Source organism: Dama dama, chromosome 12 (genome assembly GCF_033118175.1).
Source record: "Dama dama isolate Ldn47 chromosome 12, ASM3311817v1, whole genome shotgun sequence".
NCBI classification, from domain to species: domain Eukaryota; kingdom Metazoa; phylum Chordata; class Mammalia; order Artiodactyla; family Cervidae; genus Dama; species Dama dama.
The window spans coordinates 65380802-65397876 of NC_083692.1; the positions used below are offsets into that span (position 1 = coordinate 65380802).

Below are 17075 nucleotides of genomic sequence, written 5' to 3' on the forward strand. Positions count from 1 at the left end.
CAAGACAAAAGGAGCGCCATAAGAAAGAGTCAGTGGGGGTTCTTATTATTAGAGGCAAGAACATTAAAAATGCTGATGCCTTTTATCCATCTTCACATCAAGTGAGTTCTGCAGAAAATGGCAGAGGAATTGCTTCCATTAAATGAGAAAATAAATTACTTAGGAATAGTGTTAAGCAATGGGAAAAGCATCTAAAGGAACAGTGTCAAGAGAGATGAATTACTCTTTTCCTTACATTTTAGCGCTTTTTCTAGTTTTGATCACATCTTAGAGATTCTAGTATCAATTGACTAGTATTTGTAGAATTCTACTTTGTTCTGGTGGATGATGTCTGTCCTCAAATAACACCAGGCAGGAAAATTTGTAAAATATATAATACATATGAAATAATTGGATATCTTTAGAAAATAGTGACTACGTGGGAGCTTGAACCAGGATAGGCTATGTAACATTTTGCTAATAGTGCAGGTTGTAAAAGCAGACTATTAAGACTGTGAGCTCAGGCCAGTCTTCCTAATTTATGAGATGAAGGAAATATATCAGATTTTTATGAAAATTTAGTAAGATATGTATGCACATCTGTTTTAAGTGCTTAACAGGTTTCAACCATTGTAATTTCTAATAGGAATTCATAAGGAATAGGAAAGGGAAACATTGTTACAGGCAAGAGAAATCAAGGAGGTCTAAGTCAGAAAATCAGCTTGAGCAAGAAATGGTACAGTCAAACTAATACAAGAGGGATACCAAAGAGAACTACCTGACAAAAGGGAAGGGGTGTGTTTATATTAGGAAAGGATAAAAGTGAAGTTGCCTTAGTATATAGCAGGTCCTGATTATTGAGGGGAGTTTGGACTTGGTGTGTTACAGCATAATTGACAGAGGGATGGAGTGGCCTCCGGTGATACCGGAAGCATCTTGAAGCATCAGTGAGCTGGATGTAGGTGATGAGGGCCTGGCCCAGGAGAAGGACAGTGGGGATATAGAAAGAATGGGTTTGTTTCTGAAGAAGTACTGGCTAGATTTGGTGACTTGGTTGAACGTAGAGGAGGACGCATGAGAGATGAGGGTCACTTTGAACTGGCTTTCTTTTAAGAGATCCACTGTATTGATAGTAGCCTCAGGACTGAAGATCCAGATTCTGTTGGTTTTAGGATCACCTGTGGGTCAGGGGAGTAGGGAGTACATTTTGTTCTTTGTGTTTGTTGTTTAGCAAACTAGAAGTAGCTTCCAGAGAACCCTTTAACATTTCTTGCCTGAAATTCAAGACAGGAAATCACCCTGTTAGTGGGAACCTGAGAATGCCAGGAAAGCCATGCCTGTCTCTTACCAAGGTAGACTTAGGGTTAAAAAGAATTTCACATCCCAGGCCCACTGCTTATTTAGTCTGTGTGACCTTGGATTAAGTCTCTAAGTTCCCTGAGTCTCAGTTTCCTCATCTATTTATATAAAATAGGGGTTTTTAACAGTGACTAAATCATCGTGGTAGTGGAATTTAAGTGAGTTAATACTCATAAAACATCTAGTACAATGAGTGGCAAATAGTAAGCCCTGGATGTTAAGTGTTAATATTGTTGCCACTCCTTCTTTTTTAAATGAAAACCCTGAAAAAAACTCAGAGTCTTTTGCCCAGAGCAGGTGAAGAAATGGCTTGGTTTTATGAGTAGATATCTGTTCATCTTTATGTCATAGAAAAAAATCTGGTATCAAACTGCTGAAATAGATGAATGGCTAGGTTGCTGTCAGAATTCCTGGTGTTGCCCTGAGAGTGCCTCAGTCTTTGCTGTATTCTTGTCCTGCCTACACAGGTGATTTTTTATGATAGCGATTGGAACCCCACTGTGGACCAGCAGGCCATGGACAGGGCCCACCGCTTGGGGCAGACAAAGCAGGTTACTGTCTACCGACTCATCTGTAAGGGCACCATTGAAGAACGCATTCTGCAGCGAGCCAAGGAGAAGAGTGAGGTAAGCAGAAGGCAAAGGAAGTACTGTGCTGGTAGAGAAAACAGTTCAGCCGCAGTGACTGACCAAGACTAAGACTCTCAGCTTTCGTTGGTCATGAAAGCCCTGACATTTCTTGTGTCTAGAGGCTATAATGGAGTCCTGTACAAAAGCAGCATGTACTGGCCTGGCCATTCCTCACTCCTTTTCTTCTGGAATGGTATCTACACCCTGTATTCACCTGTCGTTCATTTGAAGAAGACCCCAGTTATGGCCTTCATGTTTGACATAGTTTCACATTCATTGGAAGAAGAAATGGCCTTTGCTCCTGCCCTAGTATTCTCGGTGTGATCGGCCTCTGAGCTGTATGCTTAGTTTGCTAGTTTCTAAAGAAATTATCATATTTGGTTCTTTTCCTTCTTGATTCAGTATTATTGGATCTTATAGTTATCAACAGTTTCAAGCAAAGAAGTTCTCATTGTCCTTTCTGTTGGCACAAAATGACCTGGATGAGCCAGTCACGAGAATGAAAAAAAAAGGAAATCCACAGGCCTCACCAGAAGTACAGATTGAGAAACATGTTTCTTTCTTTCTGGATATTTTCCATAAGGGAACAGATGCCTATCGGTGATTTTTTTTTTTTTTTTGCTTTGGATTAGATTCAACGGATGGTGATTTCTGGTGGGAACTTCAAACCAGATACCTTGAAACCCAAAGAGGTGGTTAGTCTTCTTCTAGACGATGAAGAGTTGGAAAAGAAATGTACGTACTCTAGACCTCTTATTAATGCGCTTTCCTTATCTCTGGCTCCACATATCTGAAAACGAAAGAGCCCTTGACTATGTCCCAAGGGAAGGCAAAGCCAGACTGTGTTTGGGGAGAAACACTTTTTTGGATAATACTTTGTTTTAAAGCTCATACAAGGATATGTTGTGGAGTATAAGGAAATAGGTGTATTTTTAGAGTAATGTAACTTCAAGTAAATGTGTGCAGGAAGGCTGTCTCCTAGATTTCCTCAGCAGTAATGAATTTACTCTCTTTTGTCCAGAGAAATATTTTTGTGAAATTATGGAAAAGTTGGAAAAGCACTTTGCCATATGAAATATTCAGACCCTTCTCCCAGTATTTCTGGCTTTTGAGAAGCCAAAAAGTGGGTTTCAGACTTAACCTTGTGAACTTCTGCAGGCATGGACAACATCACATCAGAAAATGTGATGAAGCACCTTTCTTACGGTGCTCATGTTTGCCGCCACCTTCTGAAAACCTTTTAGGACTCTGCAACCATACTCGGATCTGTGCAATGCACAGATATTAGAAGGCTGAAAAGGAAAAAGGAAAGGCGTGGAAAGGCCCACGACAATGAGACTAAATCATGGTTTGAACCCAAAACTGTTTAGAATCCAAGGAACTCCGTTCATTCTCCGAGTTAGGAAACCACCAGTTATCTGCCTGGATAGAAGTCATACCTTGAATCATAAATATCAAAGAATAAGGCCATCTTAGTTTCAGAAAATAAGGATCAGGATTGCCACAGGTGCTTCATTAGGTCTTAAAATTTTCTTGATAGTGAGACTCCGGCAAGAAGAGAAACGGCAGCAGGAGGAAACCAACCGAGTTAAAGAACGCAAGCGCAAGCGGGAAAAGTACGCAGAAAAGGTATGTCAAGTTGGGGTGGTGGACTGGGGCTGATGGGGCTGCTGAGTGGCCCCTCCAGAAAAGACTGTAGAGTACATGCTTGTCATCTTGGTTGCTGGTTGATATCCAGCTCCACCTACGTGTGTTAATGTAACAGTTCTGTCCTGACTGACGATCAAGCAGGAGAAATGCAGCCTCGGTATGGTTGTACTCCCTACACAGACATAATTATATTATATGGATCTGTGATCACATATAATTGTAGAAACCTTTTGTTGGGACTGTTAAAAAAGCTGAAGTCTAAATGTGAGTAAGATGAATGTTAGATTATTAGATTCTGCAGAATCTTAAAAAGGGCCTAAGAGGTCATTAGATCCAGTCCTTCTGCCATAATTCCTCTAGTATCATCTACTACTGGGAAATTAAATCACTGTCAATCTATTCATCTCTTTCTCCAATTCGTGCCAAGGATTTGGGCTGAGCTGTTTTTGCTTTGTGGGGCTTTTTTTTTTTTTTTGGTATCCCTTCTGACATTTCCTGCTTGAGCCCACCAGGCTAGCTGCAACATGGGATGTAGTTCTCCTCCATTTCTTCTTGTCTTGCTGTTTCTGCACATGTGCCAGTAATCCTTATCACAACCTAGTCTTCGTTGTTGTTTTTAACAACATGTTCCCTAAGTCATGTCCGACTCTGCGAACCCATGGACCGTAGCCCAGCAGGCTCCTCTGTCCATGGGATTTCCCAGGCAAGAATACTGGAGTGGGTTGCCATTCCCTTCTTCAAGGGATCTTCCCAAAGCAAGGATTGAACCCAGGTCTCTTACATTGCAGGCAGATTCTTTACCGTCTGATCCACCAGGGAAGCCCCAAAGACATACCATGTTAACCCTAATATAGGTCTAGATACAAATGCTGTTAGCATTGTATGAATGTGATTCCCGGGATTTCCTAAGCACACTGATTCCACATCTCTAACCTGTGACAAAGCCCTACTGAACTTGGCTCTAGCACTGTTTGGTGTAGCTCGGTCACTCATTGCTTAAGCATTTTCATGTAAATTGAGAAGATAATGAAAAGCCACTTCAATATTCCTTGTGTATGAGAAGAACCTTCATTCCCCTTATGCATATTTAAAAAGAAGGCAGAGTAAAAACAGATGTGCAAAAATAAACTAAGAGCAGGGGCCCTCCCGCTTGTGGGGCTGCACTGGTTCAGCCTGATAAGTGCTGCGAGGCTTCGCTGGAAGCTGACCGACCTTGCCCTGTTCAGATTCTGTTTGGCACAGCTCCATTCAGTGTGACTAGACTTTCAACTCTGTATTATTGTGGTAGAATATGCATAAACTTGTGCTGAGTGATTCCTTTCCTCCTTCCTTGGGATTTTTTTTTTTTTCTTTTTTAATAATATGCTAATTGAATAAAGTGAAACTTCGACATTTACAAAGAGTCAAATATCTGTCATCACTTTCTTCTCCAACCCCACTTTTCTCTCAGTGCCTAGCCTCATGTTTGTTTCTGTATTTCTTGGTTTGTGTGTTCCCAGAAGAAAAAAGAAGATGAATTGGATGGCAAAAGGAGAAAGGAGGGTATGAACCTGGTGATCCCATTTGTTCCCTCTGCTGATAACTCCAACCTTTCTGCGGATGGGGACGACTCCTTCATCAGCGTGGACTCAGCCATGCCCAGCCCTTTCAGTGAGGTGAGGCTCCTTTTATTAGTGATCCCTTCATTGCAGCAGTGGGGGCTGTGTCTTTACTGGGTAGCTTTTGCTTTTTGGGGGATTTGCCTGCCTTGTTAAGGGGGCTTCACAAGGAATCCATCAGGAGAAAAACAAATGAAGGCAAATTGCCTTCTCCAGAGCCACAGGAGGGGGTCTGAATCTCAGGAGTGATGCCAGGGAGGAGAGAGAAGGGCGGGGAGGCCTGGGAAGCACGTCCTCACTTAGCACGAGGGCTGAAGGCACTGAGAGGAGTGGTCCGTGACCCTTCCGCCTCTAGATCTCCATCAGCAGCGAGCTGCACACCGGCTCCATCCCCCCCGACGAGAGCAGCAGTGACATGCTGGTCATTGTGGATGACCCCGCCTCCTCAGCCCCTCAGTCCCGAGCCACCAACTCTCCTGCTTCCATCACGGGCTCTGTCTCAGACACTGTGAACGGTGAGTGATGCAGCTGTCCCTACCACTTGGGTGAGGTCCTGGTTCCTTCTCAGATAATAGCATTTTCTACCTTCTTTAAAAAAGAGTGGAGTAGAGCAGAAAGCATTTGTAGTCTCATTGTTTTACTAGCCTATTCAAGTGAAAGGGAGAATGAGAAGGCTTAGGGAAAGCAAAATAAGAACTTCATAAAGATTTCGAACTTTTTGTTTTCTCGCCATTCCTGTCCTTCATATTTCACCCTTATTTTTGCTAGTTTTTAGTTATAGTTAGCTTTTCCTGGCCTTTCCTCACTTGTTCTATGGGGCCCAGTGTTGCTGCTATTTCTTGAGTCCCTCTAGGTTTGCAACTTGGGAGTAAAAGTCGATTCCCCAAGGCAGGAGAATGTTGGAATGTGCAGGTGAATTACAAGTAGCACATCCCTGGAGTTCATTTAGTAATGAACTAGTTTAAAGAAAAAATCAGGAGCAATGGCTCCACTCTTAGAGAATGAAAAGCAACTTGAGGTTTCAGGCCATTGTAGCTACTCACAGTTCTTACTAATGCTGTGTGACTCTGGCTCAGCCATTAAATTGGGACATAGACCTCCCTAGTAGTCCTGAAACAAAACACCCCCAAAGCCATCTTCTGTGTCCAGGAGAAGATTCTCCTCACACATAAGAAGTTGACTTTTTTTCCCCTCTTGGCCAATTTGTTCCCACAGGGATTTCCATTCAGGAAATGCCAGCCGCAGGACGTGGTCATTCAGCCCGAAGCCGAGGCCGCCCTAAAGGTTCGGGAAGCACAGCCAAAGGAGCCGGGAAGGGCCGAAGCCGGAAGTCCACTGCAGGCAGTGCTGCCGCCATGGCAGGAGCCAAAGCAGGGGCTGCCGCAGCCTCTGCCGCTGCCTATGCTGCATACGGGTACAACGTGTCTAAAGGTGCGGGGGCCCAGGGACTACAGGTGCCATTCTGGCTGGGGCTAGTCTGGAGGGCTGCCAGGTAGAGCACGCAGGACACCCCTGGGCCCAGAGCCCCTTCCCAGAGCCCATGTTGGAGTCTGCCTCAGCATCAAGTGGTCCTGACACTCCCCATGCCCTTGTGACCTGGTTCAGTGCTGCCTTCAGAGTAGAAGTAACTGTGAAAACAAAAGGTGAATTTCTTGACCATGTTGCTTTAAACATTTCTCCTGCTTTGAGAACTGATTTTTTTCCCCTAGACTCACATTTTAATAATTAATATTTCTGTAGTCCAGACTAGCATAGTTAACAGTTACCCAGTAGCTCAGTTGGTAAAGAATCCGCCTGCAATGCAGGAGACCCCGGTTCGATTCTTGGGTTGGGAATATCTGCTGGAGAAGGGATAGGCTACCCCCTCCAGTATTCTTGGGCTTCCCTTTTGGCTCAGCTGGTAAAGAATCCCCCTGCAATGTGGGAGACATGGGTTGGGAAGATCCCCTGGAGAAGGGTAAGGCTTCCCATTCCAGTATTCTGGCCTGGAGAATTTCATGGACTGTATAGTCCACAGGGTCGCAAAGAGTCAGACACAACTTGAGCAACTTTCACTTTCAGCTTTGTGAGCCACCACCTTAGGATTAAACACCTGCTGTAGGGACTTGCCTAGCGGTCCAGTGGTTACGACTCTGCTCTCACTGCTGAGGGCCTGGGTGCAGATCCCACTAAGAGCCCACAGGCTGCACTGTGCCCCCCCCCGCCCCCCCCCCCCCACACACACTCTGCTCTCACTGCACTGTGCCACACACACACAGACACACACACAGACACACACATACACTCTCTGCTCTCACTGCTGAGGGCCTGGGTGCAGATCCCACTAAGAGCCCACAGGCTGCACTGTGACACACACACACACACACGCTGCACTGTGACACACACACACACACGCTGCACTGTGACACACACACACACACACACACACACACACACTGCTCTCACTGCTGAGGGCCTGGGTGCAGATCCCACTAAGAGCCCACAGGCTGCACTATCACACACACACACACACACCTCTCACTGCTGAGGGCCTGGGTGCAGATCCCACTAAGAGCCCACAGGCTGCACTATGACACACACACACACACACACACACCTCTCACTGCTGAGGGCCTGGGTGCAGATCCCACTAAGAGCCCACAGGACGCACTGTGCCACACACACACAACCCAGCACATATGTGCCTGCGAGTGTAACACATGGACCCCGTAGCTGAATATATAATGAGAATGAGACAAGGAGGTCATGCATGGAATGTGTTTAGCAGCAATACAAAGCAGTATGTTAGCGTTGAGTGAGAGAAGAGGAAAGGTCTTAATTGTGGTTGTAGATCAGAAGGAGGAAGAACTGTGGACTTGATGACTAAGTTTCCAGACTCAGAAAGAAAGACAAGGTTGACGAAGGATTTATACTTGTGACGGAGGGTTTAATGACCCAGGCATATTGGAGGTCACTGAGCAGGTCAGTCAGACTATGCTGAAAAGGACCTGTGGGAGTCAAGATTGGAAAGACCTGATGGGCAGAAGCTTATCAGACGTGTGACCATGGGCTCTCAGAGTGGTGAGAAAGGGCAGCAGTTGCCATTCAGGCACTGCTCTCCATTCAGAACACAGGCTTAAAATTTAGGGTGTTGCAGCAAGTTAAGAGCATTATTGAATAGAAAGTTCTCAGTAAGTGTTCGTTTTCCTCCTCTTTCTCCTTTGCTCAACAACTGTGAAGTATAATAGCCTAGCCCTGTGTTTCTTAACTTTTTGCCAGCTCATCACATCCTTAGAAAACAGCAGTCCTGGCAGCAGTTAAGGCTGTCGTGGCAGGGTTTCACCCCCACATGGGGCAAAACATGACACTCATCAGACTTTCTTCTAGAGGCAACAGGGGGCAGAGTGTCACAAGAAACACTGACTGTGTTTGGTGACTGGGCATGAAAAGCAAGGGATTTGGACATTGCCTGCAGCTCCACTGTGGGTGAGAGTAGTCATGAGTCTGCCTACCGAGCACTTAGAATTCCTTTTTAGGAGTGTTAGAAAGAGTTGCTGTACAGGAGATTTGAACCAGCTCCTTCCTTAAAAGCAGTAGTGCTTAGAGAGCAGGGAAGCTGTGTGCAACGCAAGAACTGCGTGTGTAGACATAGGATAGAGTGGGCATCCTTGTGCCCTCTGGTCATATGGACTGGGGAATAGAGGACATCTTCTGAAATTAAGAAGGAAGCAGCTCACAAGTGCTGTCCCAGGAAGGAAGCAGGAATGTATAAGAAAATACATCAGTGCCTGTAAGTCACAGCTGTTCTGTAGCCTTGGCTTCCCAACGGGTAACGTGTGCTCTGTTCTTGAGTGCCTAGGTGACATCTGCTCCCTGTAGATGCAGTAATGTGGAGATGGCTGGACAGGTATTGGTTTTCTCTTACAGGAAAAACAGTTGACAGGAAGAACAAGTGGTAAGGGGTTCCCCACAACCTCACCTCCAGACATGGCTCCAGGAACCAGGGTCAGGCGCTGAGGCAGCTCAGGTGGGACGGGTGCTTACATGCTTCTTGCCTCTCTTTCTCTCCCCGCAGGAATCTCTGCCAGCAGTCCTCTGCAGACGTCCCTCGTTCGGCCTGCTGGCCTTGCTGACTTTGGACCTTCAAGCGCCTCTTCTCCCTTGAGCTCCCCTTTGGGCAAAGGAAATAATGTTCCTGGGACTCCCAAGAGCCTCCACTTGACCAGCAGCCTAGCCTCAGACTCCCTGATCCGGAAACAGGGCAAAGGCACCAACCCCTCAGGAGGACGGTAACCACCTGGCCCTCCAGCTTCCTTCAACCACACCGGGGGCTCACGTCCTGGCCTGCAGGTGGTCTTTGGATAGCTTGCTCAGTGCAGCATCTTCCATCCCAAGCCACGGGGCAGCAAGGACCAGTTGCAACAAGGGAAAGACAGGCAGGTGGCTGGTGTGAACACTTGGATCATCCATGTCTCGAGAGGAATGTTCTGGGGTTGCCTGTAGGAAAAAGGCCCAAGGACAGGGATCAGACCCACAGCCTCTCAAAGGACCTTATAGGCAAGTCTTAAACCTCACATTGGGGAAGGGCTGACAGAGACCCCGTCTCGATGCTCAGGCACATAGTCTCCATCCCCATTCCACTCTTTGGCTCTGGCCATGTCCCTTGCAAAGGCTCTACAAGTGCTGTGAAGAGCCTTCCACGGTGGAGACTTCTCTTAGGGCTGTGATTTCCTGGGGGCTCAGAAGGGAGGAAATCATGTAGATGGCGTTCTCAGTCGTTGAGCAACCCAAGTCTCCAAACCCATTCGCCAGAGTGTTACGGCTGAGGAGAGCGGCAAATGCAGGACAGGGTGGTGACTGTGAGGATAATACAAGGCTAGAGGCAGCAGGCCTGGAAGCAGTTGTTTCCCAGCATTTCCTCCCCTGCCCTGCATGGTTCACGTCAGAGAACCTTCAGGTCCCACCAGCAACAGTAGCCGCAGAACCCACCCCGGGACTCCCAGAAGCCAGTAAGAGACCAGGAGCCACCTCAATCAGCAGGACAGCCTCACTGCCCCTCTTGCAGGCTCCCCTTGCCCCTCCTGAATGCACAGTCTCCCCGCCCTTGCCCTTCAGCCCCCTGCTTGGCTGTATGCACTGTCTATATTGCACTGAGAAAGGAAGGGACGGTAGAGTGAGATGGAGAGGATGGAGCAAGGGCAGGCTCAGCACCCACCTCCCAGCCCGGCCCTGCCAGCCCAAGCTCGCTTCCCTTCAGGAGCGGCAGACGGGTGGTGGTGACATGGGAGGTGTTTCTGCCTGCCCCCAGCCTGATGTCCCTGGTGGAGCAGGTGCTTCTGGGCAGGTCCGCCTCTAATTTGCACACCTGAAAATCGCGGAATTGAGTTTAGATAGATTGATTTTTAAAACTTTTTTTTTTTTTTGAGTAGGGGTGGTGGTAGGGGAATCATTTAATTTAAATCATTAAGATTCCCCTGCCCAAACCCAGACTCCTGTGTACAGATGCTATTTAGAGGGAATCAGAAAAATGCCAAGCCTTTTTTCTCTTTGAATGTGCTGTCTATTTTTATAACTGAACCTGTACATATGTATAAAGAGAGACACATCTTTCTTTTACTAACTGGAGAAAAATCTTAAATAAAATGGAGTGAGATAATTTTATGTAAATTGAGGCGTCTGTGGTCTTTGCAACTGCCTCTCCTTGGGGCAGTCGTAGGGCTCCTGGGGGAGAGTGGCAGGATGAAGAGAAAGCAGAACCCTGACATCATGATCGTTCTTGTCATCAGAGAGGTGGTCAGTGGGACGAGGAGTGCCCTGTAGGCATTGATGGGCACAGGAATGTGCCTCCAAGCCATCAGAGATGGCTTGACCAAGTGCCTGATAGGCCAGGGCCCTCGGGGTGTGGGCTCCTTATGACTCTAGGCCTCGCCTCCAGGACTTCAATGTAGGCGGCTTGACCTGGTGCACCATTAGGCATTTACACAGTGGCAATCTAAAAACTGACAGATTCTTTCTTCAAAAACCACAAGTGAGAGGTTGTCCTGGCAGTGTGTTGTACATAAAATCCCCAACTAACAGAACTTTATGGTCCCAGTTTCTAGAAATGTGATATGTATACAAATATGTGTATATAAACCCCAGAAACCTGCCCCATTTGCAGTTCCAGTACCCACTATCAGTTACACTGGCAGAAATACTGAGGAACTGTGAAATGAACACAGTGTTCTCAGAGTTAGGTGTTGTAAGAATTATGAATGAAAACAGTGAAATGTGTTACTAGGGATTCCAGAGACATCCAGGCTTTGAAAACTTAGCTCTCTGATCCGTTGGGAAGAGTGAGCCTCCAGCCTGTGCTAGCAGAGTTTCTCTGACTGAGCTAAATAAAACACTGATATACTCTTGCGTCACCATCGAGCAGGGCTTGTGCTGTCGTGAGTGTGCTGGCCACGTATCCGCCTGAGCCTTGGCCTACCCCGCACACCCTTGATAGGGGCGGGCTGGCTCCTGAGCCTCTGCTGCTCCCTGGCCGCAAGGGTAAGCCTTTTCCTCCTTTTGTTGATCTTAAGTAGCACTATCATATATGCTGGGTATTGTTTTTCTTGCTGGTAAACTTGACCATGGCCTTGAACGGAGCAAACCAGTGTCAGTTTTCCAATTAGCCATACCCTGTTGTCGTCACCATGTGGCTTCCAGTCAACAAGCCCACTAGGATGGGTCCTCTCCAGTTCTTATTACCTAGCCTGCCCCTCAGTGACAGGACTGTTCAAACTGCACCAAGGTCAATGGTGGTCACCTCTAGAGACCTGACAACTCAGATCCTCGCATAGCTTCACCCAGATGTGGATAGGCTAGATAAAGTCTCCTCCTGAAAAGCATGTGAGCTCTGGACCAGAGCTCTCCACTCTTCTCTTTCTCCAGACACACTGCCATGCTCCCCTGTTAGGCATTTTCAATCCAGTCCCTGAAGCAGCAACTGACATGTCATATTGAGGGATGCTCATGGCCTTGATGTTTCTCTCACCTGTCTCTCCCTCACCTGAGGATTCATGGATGGAGTTTGAATCTTAAAAGTGAAGGCTTCAAACTCATTAACAACTTGAGTCCTGTCCCCAACTTACACACTTTCTGAAGACTTGTCCACCTCCCACGTGAGAGCCCAGTTCTCACCTATGAACCCAAAGAACCAGTCCCTAAACACAGAAGAGGGCTGGTGAGGGCTCCTACCTGCTAGAAGCATCCCTCCAGAAGGCCTGGAACACAGGCCATCCTTTCCACCAGGGTCCTCTCTCCACATGAGCCAGTTGTGGGGCCTTAGGTAAGTGGATTTTAAGATTGTGAGTCCCAATTAACAGCCCTAGAAGTGTGGAGTCTGCACTGGGCTTTCTAGCAGAGTCTCCATGCAGGAGTCTCTGGAAACCCCCTGGACCTGGAGTTTTAGAGATCCTCAGATGTGCCTCAAGGGCTTTTGTGAGTGATGAGCGAAAAGGGATGTGTGCCCACCAAATTAAACAGCAGCTCTGCTTTTACTGCCATGTTAAGATTTTGTGTGGCGTTAAACTAAAGGGAAAAAGAGGCTTGGCTTTTTTTTTTTTTCCCTAAAACCTCTGGAACATTTAATAAGTGATAATTATTTAAGTAATACTTATCAAACTTTAATATACATATGAATCACCTTGCATCCTCTTGAAGTGCATATTCAATTTCAGAAGGTCTAGGATGAGACCTGAAACTGAATCTCTAACATAGCTCAGGTGATGGCTGCTTTGCCTTGGACCACACCTGAAATAACAAGGCCTTGGCCCCCCTCCAGCCCTGTCAGAATAAACTCTGATCTCTGCCTGTACACCCCACCCCAGCCAGGAAACCCTGTGCAGGAAATACAACTTATGTTTTATATTACTCAATCCACCTGAGAAAATGAAAAAACTAGCATTTCCAGGAAAATAGGTCCCATACATGTTTTCTCACTTTTTTGCCTTTAAATCTATCAATTCATCCTTTTCTCCATGGCCTTTCTCTCCTGGGTAGACCTCTGTTAAACACGTTAGCTTTGAGGGAAGGTCCCTGATCTGCTGCTGCCCTTTCCTGTGTAGTCATCACCAAGCTGTAGCTTCTTTCATTGCTGGAAAGTCTGTGATCCCTGGGCCCACTGTTTTCAGCTGCATCCAGTCAGCTTTCTCAGCTAATTCCTAAGCCATTCTCAGGGGCATGGAGAAATTGGCCAGGTCTCTCCTGCTTCTCTGAGTGTGCCAGAGTGTGTAAGCTGTGCAGTTTGGGAGGCAGCCCTGGTCGGTGCTGGCTGCCCCAGCCAGCGCCCTTCATGATGCTTTCAGGCTACTGGGCTGTGGAGAGCAGGCTCTGTTCTAGAGAACACAGGGCTTCTCATTGTCTTAAAACCGTGCACCCCGGTGCTTGCTGCATGGTAGCAAATGGTGCTGCTGAGAGAGGCATCTGCCTGGAGGGGAGGTCCCTGCATGGAAGTTCCTAAGGACTCTAGGGTGGCAGGAGCTTGAGCTATGTCAGCCCTCAAAAAAATAACTCCTGTCATCCTGGAAGTGTCCAGGGCAAACAGTGCCATGGCTGGATTACAGAGATGCCAGTCCCAGGGCTGGGTGTAGGGGGAGGTAGAAGGAAAGGAAAAGAGGAGGGATGACATGCCTGAGACCCACTTCCTGGGTCCTTGTGGAAGCGGGGTGCCTCCCTTATCACCAGGCCCCTGAACTCTTCCTGTGCTCCTGTTTCGTCCTTGCTTCAGGTCCTGGAATTGGTCACCGCCCATTCTCATTCCAGTTTCCCTCCTTTAGCACCAGCTGCAGGGGGTGTCCTCTCCGTTCTCTCCTGTTGTGTGCACGCGTGCTAAATCACTTCAGTTGTGTCCAACTCTTTGCGACCCCATGGACCCCACCAGGCTCCTCTGTCCTTGGGATTTCCCAGGCAAGGATACTGGAGTGGGTTGCCTTGCTGCCAAAAATTAGCATTTTGCTTCCTTTTATAGTAAAGGTTTTCTTGTTCATCAAAACAAAGACAGCAGGTAAAAGCAGAACCAGACATTGGGAATTACAAAGCTCAGGATACATTTCATGGTTCTGAGTCCCTGGTCCTCAGTTCTTGGCACCTTGGCTGAGAGAAACACAGATTCCTGAGCATGAGACTCTCTCTTAGAGAGGGAAGAGGGTCTCCCCAAAGGCCCGGAACAGGCTCTAGGGAGCACCCCTGCAGGGCTCATGCCTCTCTGCTCTCCTGCCCCTTGGGATTTTGAGGTCCTGGGACCCAAGGGTCAAGAATGAATGCCTGGGCCAAGGGATGAGGTGACCTCTCTGGGTCTAGTCTGGACTGGAAGTTAGATTGCACAGCCTCTGAAGGGAAAAGGAAGCAGGGGCATAGAGGGTCACAGCTGCAGGAGATGGTGGGGAGCTTTCTAAGCGCCCCCTCCGCACTCCACCCCCTCCTGCCGTCCCAGCTGTTGGTCCTAAGAGCCGTGCTCTGGGAGAATGCCCAGGGACACTCAACATCTCACACCCTGCACCAGCACCCCACCACACTAAACCCCACCCTGAATCAGGCTTATCTGTGGGCTGTTCCTTCACATTTCCCTGGTGAGGGGGCCTAGAAGACACCAGGCAGCTTCATGCCTTCCAACCATGAAGTCACTTGCCTGGGACAGTCTGAGGAGGGAGGGCAATGGAGGGTGTGAGGGACCGAGGGGTGATCCAATGGGTTGGAAGGGCCATGTGGTTTCAGAGGTCTCAGTTTGTCCTCAGCCCACGGATGTGGAAAGGGCAGCAGGAGCCCTGTCATGCAGAATCTGAATAGCTTGGTCTTTCAGAGAGCTTGTGTAACCCTCTAAAGCATCGAAATTTATCTTGGTTAGAGCTTCCCAGGTGGCTCAGTGGTAAAGAATCTGCCTGCAATGTAGGAGCCGCAGGGAGGCTAGGGTTCAATTCCTGGGTTGGAAAGATCCTCTGGAGGAGGGCATGGCAACCCACTCCAGTATTCTTGCCTGGAGAATCCCATACAGGAGTCTGGTGGGCTACAGTCCATGGGGTCACAAAAGCTCAGACGTAACTGGAGCAACTTAGCATGCACACACAGGACTCTTTTTAAGAGATTTTATGAATACCCCAGCTTAACCCTTCTGAACATATCTTAACCCTTCCTGAGGACCTGGGTCACGGAAGCATCTGGTGCCCTTTGCTGTGACTGCCGTGTGCCCAACACTAAACCACACTGGCAGCTACACCGGTATGCTGTTCAAGTCTGCTTTGAACAGGACCTGTGCCCCTTAAGTGTCTTTGTGCCGATATCTAACTTACCTCCCTTTTCAGAGTTACCTTTTCCAAACTGGAGGCTAGAAGCCAGAACTAGGAGGCTAGAAGCCTGAACCTAGCTCAGAACTTCTGAACCAGGGAAAAGTAAGTACCCTGAAGGAGGAACTGCCCAGTTTCCTGGGATTAAAGACATTGCTTCAGTGCATGCCTGAGGTTCTGCTGGGCTCTAGTACATGAGTTCTGGATAAACCCAGTATTCTAGGTTGGCTGTTCTGGTTTGAATCAGTTCGTTAAATGTTGTGGATTTTATTATCTCTCTTTCAAAACAAAAAAAAAGTTGATTAACTTAAACACCTAGAAACAGCTCTGCCAAGGAAGAGCTGGAGGTAATGCAAACAAATGTAGTCTATCATTAGGGTTCAGCCAGAGCAAGAAAAATTAATTGGGTGATCTCGGAAGCCAGTGTAATTGAACCTGATCTCCTGATCTCCATTCCTCCATGCTTCACCTTTATGGGAAAAGTCTGGTCATCCCTAGGGACTGTTCAAATACAGCTCTCCATGGGTTGGGCCATAAATTCTCTGAGCAAATAATGTCATCGTTTATATTGGTTAGGGCAGCATACCTTCTATAAGAAAGATCTAGAAATGCAATTCCTAAATAAGATGTAAATCCATATCAGTTCAGTTCAGTCAGTCTCTCAGTCCTATCTGACTCTTTGCAATCCCATGGATGCAGCATGCCAGGCTTTCCTGTCCATCACCAAGTCCTGGAGCTTGCTCAAATTCATGTCCATTGAGTCAGTGATGCCAACTATCTCATCCTCTGTCATCCCCCTCTCCTCCTGCCTTCAGTCTTTTCCAGCATCAGGGTCTTTTTTAATGAGTTGGTTCTTTGCATCAGGGGGGCCAAAGTATTGGAGCTTCAGCCTCAGCATCAGTCCTTCCAATGAATATTCAGGACTGATTTCCTTTAGGATTGACTTGTTTGATCTTGAATCCACAAGATGGCAGAGTAGAAGGACATGCGGTCACCTTCTGTGAGAACTCCAAAACCACTGAACAACCATCAACAGGAGAATGCTGGATCCCACCAAAAAAAGATACCCCACTTCCAAGGGCAAAGGAGAAGCCCTAAACAAGATGGTAGGAGGGATGAAATTGTATTTAGAATCAAAAACCCCATACCCGCCAGAGATGCTCGGAGGGCTCAAACAAAATCTTGTGTGCACCAGGACCCAGAGACCCCACAAGAGACTGAGCCAGACCTGCCTTTGAGTGTCTGAGTCTCTCCTGCGGAGGCACAGGTCAGCAGTGACCTGTGGTGGGGGCAAGGGCTCTGGCTGTAGCAGAGAGGGAGTTATGGCATGCGAACCCCACCATAGAGTCACATAGCAGACAACCCACAAACTGGAGAACAATTATACCAAAGAAGTTCTTGCACTGTAACAAAAGTTCTAGGGCCCACAACAGACTCCCCAACCTGGGGATTCAGCAAAGGGACTGAGAACCCCCAGGGAATTTTGACTTTGAAGGCCAGTGGGGTTTGATTACAAAACTTCCACAGGACTGGGGAAAGAGACTCGTGGAGGGCACAAACAAAGCCTTGTGCAG

At 47.5% G+C, this 17075-nt stretch overlaps 1 protein-coding gene across 3 annotated transcripts in view; it reads left to right on the forward strand.

Annotated features, from left to right (window-relative positions):
- Positions 1-10861, forward strand: part of INO80 (INO80 complex ATPase subunit) — a 120064-nt gene extending 109203 nt beyond the window's left edge. For 2 of the 3 annotated variants that reach the window (XM_061157540.1, XM_061157539.1), the window contains 7 exons: positions 1806-1964; positions 2600-2702; positions 3508-3596; positions 5117-5272; positions 5571-5730; positions 6431-6646; positions 9270-10861. In XM_061157540.1, the coding sequence (XP_061013523.1) occupies positions 1806-1964; positions 2600-2702; positions 3508-3596; positions 5117-5272; positions 5571-5730; positions 6431-6646; positions 9270-9487 (1101 nt within the window). In that variant the 3' untranslated portion in view covers positions 9488-10861. The remainder of the gene's footprint in view (positions 1-1805; positions 1965-2599; positions 2703-3507; positions 3597-5116; positions 5273-5570; positions 5731-6430; positions 6647-9269) is intronic. The other variant, XM_061157541.1, reaches the window with a different exon arrangement.
- The last annotated feature ends 6214 nt before the right edge of the window (positions 10862-17075 follow it).